Here is a 2,730-nt window from a genome sequence, read left to right as displayed (position 1 = left end):
GCCCCCAGCCCTGCCACCATGGAGATGACCGGCAAAGACCACCTCGCCACCCCGGTGAGCATCCCCCCCCACCACTGCTGCCTCCCCTTTCTGCCCCTCCTCCCTGTCCCAGGGTTTGGGATCCCCCTTGACTTAGAGGGGCTGCGGGGTGAGCACCCCAAAGCAGCCCCTCCAGCCTGGCACCCCAATGTGCCCACTGCTGCCCCACAGTCCCCGCTCCTCTGCCCCCCCTCGACCCCAGGCTGCGACGTTCCCGTGAGAAATGGCTCAGAGAGGGGGTGACTGATTTCTGCCGCTGTGGATTTTTTGGGGGGAGGGTTTCCCGGGGGGCTGCTGCCCCGTGGACGGTGGTAGTGTCTGTGCAAAGGTGTTTGGGAAGGGGCTGCCCTGCTCTGTGGGAAGGGTGGGGGCTGCCTCAATGTGAGGATTACAGAGGAGCTGGGTGGGGAACAGCACCCTGCAGGGTTGGTGCCTCTGCTGTTCCCATGGGGGTCACAGCCCTGGGGTCTCCCCACCACCTCCTCTGTGGCTCTAAGTGCAGCATGGGGTGAAGTGAGGGGCCGTGGGGGGTGAGCAGAAGCCCCAGCTGCAGCCTTGTCCTGGGGTGACCCCCAGCCCCCCGTACCTGCAGCCCCGTTGCTGCAGGACCCCTGGGCGGCTGGAACAGAGTTGTCACTGTTGCACTTCCCCCAGCTTGGTGCAGAGCAGGGGGACGGCCGGGGTGCTGCCGGCTCTGGGGGGGTCCTCGTCTCCCTCACAGTTTAACGAGAGGCCTGGAGCCCGCTGACAGCAGGACGGGAGCGGGGTGTCACGTTCCGTGCCGGAGCAATGGGAACAGCTGCGCCGGCGCTCGGCCCGCCGTAACCCCGGCACGGCCCCCCTGGCTCAGGGGAAACTGAGGCACAGGCTGGGGGCAACGCATGGGGTCCTTCGGGAACTCAGCCACCGGGCTGTCCCCTGGCTGGGCACCACCGTGCGGGATTTTGGGGATGCCTCGATGCTGCGGTGACGGCTGCCTGCCGGGGCTGGGGCCGACACTCGGCTGCTCAGCATGGGGCTGGGGCCGATTCTCCCGTCTGTGGGGCTTGGGGCTGAGCCTCTTCCACACCATCACAGGGTTCAGCTGAGTCCTACACCAGCCGCCCCTCGGACTCGGATGTGTCACTGGAGGAGGACCGCGAGGCGCTGCGCAAAGAGGCGGAGCGCCAGGCATTGGCACAGCTGGAGAAAGCCAAGGTGGGATTAGGGGAATTGGGACCCTCATCACTGGGAGCCTTCCATGGGGCATTGGCTCTCGCTGTGGGGTTTGAGGGGGATGCTGCCCCCACTCATCCCTTCCCACCTGCAGACGAAGCCGGTAGCGTTTGCTGTCCGGACAAATGTTGGCTACAACCCATCGGCCAATGATGATGTGCCCGTGCAGGGCATGGCCATCTGCTTCGAGCCCAAAGACTTCTTACACATCAAGGAGGTGAGGGTCTGGAGTTGGGGGGGGAACAGAGCAGGAAGAGGGTGTGAGTGGCAGGGGCTTGGGGATGGGGGTTGGCAGGGCTTGGGGCTGAGGGTGGCAGGGTGTGGGGCTGCTGTGCGCCGTCCATTTACAGGCTTTGAGGTGTTTTCTGTGTTCATCCCCTGGTGCAGAAGTACAACAACGACTGGTGGATTGGGCGGCTGGTGAAGGAAGGCTGCGAGGTCGGCTTCATCCCCAGCCCTGTCAAACTGGAGAACATGCGGCTGCTGCAGGAGCAGAAGATGAGGCAGAACCGACTGAGCTCCAGGTTCTTCCCACCCTCTCCAGCCCCCTGGAACCCTCACACAGCCCCATGCTTACCCCTCTCTGCTTCTCCTCTCTCAGCAAATCAGGTGACAACTCCAGCTCCAGCCTTGGTGACGTGGTGACGGGGACACGCAGGCCCACCCCTCCAGCCAGTGGTAAGGATGTCTGGGCTCCTCATGGGGAGCAGGGCTGGCCCAGCCCAGGGTGGGGAGCCTTGTCCTGCTGGGGACTGGACGCCCCTCCCAATGCCCCTCCTGCAGCTGGGTCCTCCCTGCTACCTCCCCAGCACCGGGAGGGACATGCGGCTCCCTTGGGACCAAAGTGCAGCCCCACATTGCACACTCATGCACACATCCAAATAAGAGTGCACGGGTTGCCCTCCCAGCCCTGGGTCCCTGCGTTCTTCACACCCCCTGCTCCCATCCACTCCCCCCTTTCACCACCGTTATCACTGTTCTTCTCTCCCCTCCGGCCCCGGCGCGTCCCCAGGTGCCCTGGACACACCTAGCTTTGCCTTTGAGCCCGATGAGTTAGAGGAGGAGGAGGCTGCGGAGACCCACTGCTCCCCTAAGAGTAGTGTGAGCAGTGTCACCACCCCCCCCGCCCACTCCAAGCGCATCCCCTTCTTTAGGAAGGTAACAGAGCCCAATCTGGCCCACGCCTGCCTGCTGCACCCTGCCTGCCCTAACACTGCCGGGGGCTGCGGGGGCATCGTGGGATGGATTGGTCCATAGCTGCTCCCCCTGTGATCCAGAGGATGGATCATTCCATGGATGTATCCCTCTGTCATCCATGGGATGGATCATTCCGTGGCTGTATCCCCCCATGGTCCGTGGATGGATCACTCCATGGCTGTATCCCCCCACGGTCCGTGGGATGGCTCAGTCCGTGGCTGTGTGCCCCCTGATCCATTGGATGGATCAGTCCGTGCCCCCCCCCCCTCCCAGGGCCCC

General features: G+C 64.3%; 1 protein-coding gene across 1 annotated transcript; it reads left to right on the top strand.

Annotated features, from left to right (window-relative positions):
- The first annotated feature begins 6 nt into the window (after window positions 1-6).
- On the top strand, window positions 7-2,719 carry LOC104914600 (voltage-dependent L-type calcium channel subunit beta-1-like). The gene is made up of 6 exons (XM_010724600.3): window positions 7-54; window positions 1,117-1,236; window positions 1,349-1,471; window positions 1,642-1,778; window positions 1,856-1,932; window positions 2,267-2,719. The coding sequence occupies exons 1-6, from the start codon at window positions 19-21 to the stop codon at window positions 2,509-2,511; spliced, it is 738 nt and encodes a 245-aa protein (XP_010722902.1). The 5' UTR covers window positions 7-18; the 3' UTR covers window positions 2,512-2,719.
- The last annotated feature ends 11 nt before the right edge of the window (window positions 2,720-2,730 follow it).

This window comes from Meleagris gallopavo, chromosome 29 (assembly GCF_000146605.3).
Source record: "Meleagris gallopavo isolate NT-WF06-2002-E0010 breed Aviagen turkey brand Nicholas breeding stock chromosome 29, Turkey_5.1, whole genome shotgun sequence".
Taxonomy (NCBI): Eukaryota; Metazoa; Chordata; class Aves; order Galliformes; family Phasianidae; genus Meleagris; species Meleagris gallopavo.
The sequence above is the reverse complement of the archived record's forward strand: the minus strand, read 5'-3'. Positions and strand labels throughout refer to the sequence as shown.

What these genes read in the sequence shown, in the direction of transcription:
- LOC104914600 (XM_010724600.3), top strand. Translation starts at nt 19, where the DNA reads ATGGAGATGACCGGCAAAGACCACCTCGCCACCCCG. An exon ending in AAGACCACCTCGCCACCCCG is followed by an intron (nt 55 to 1,116) that starts GTGAGCATCCCC and finishes ACACCATCACAG; the next exon opens with GGTTCAGCTGAGTCCTACAC. An exon ending in GCCCACCCCTCCAGCCAGTG is followed by an intron (nt 1,933 to 2,266) that starts GTAAGGATGTCT and finishes GCGCGTCCCCAG; the next exon opens with GTGCCCTGGACACACCTAGC.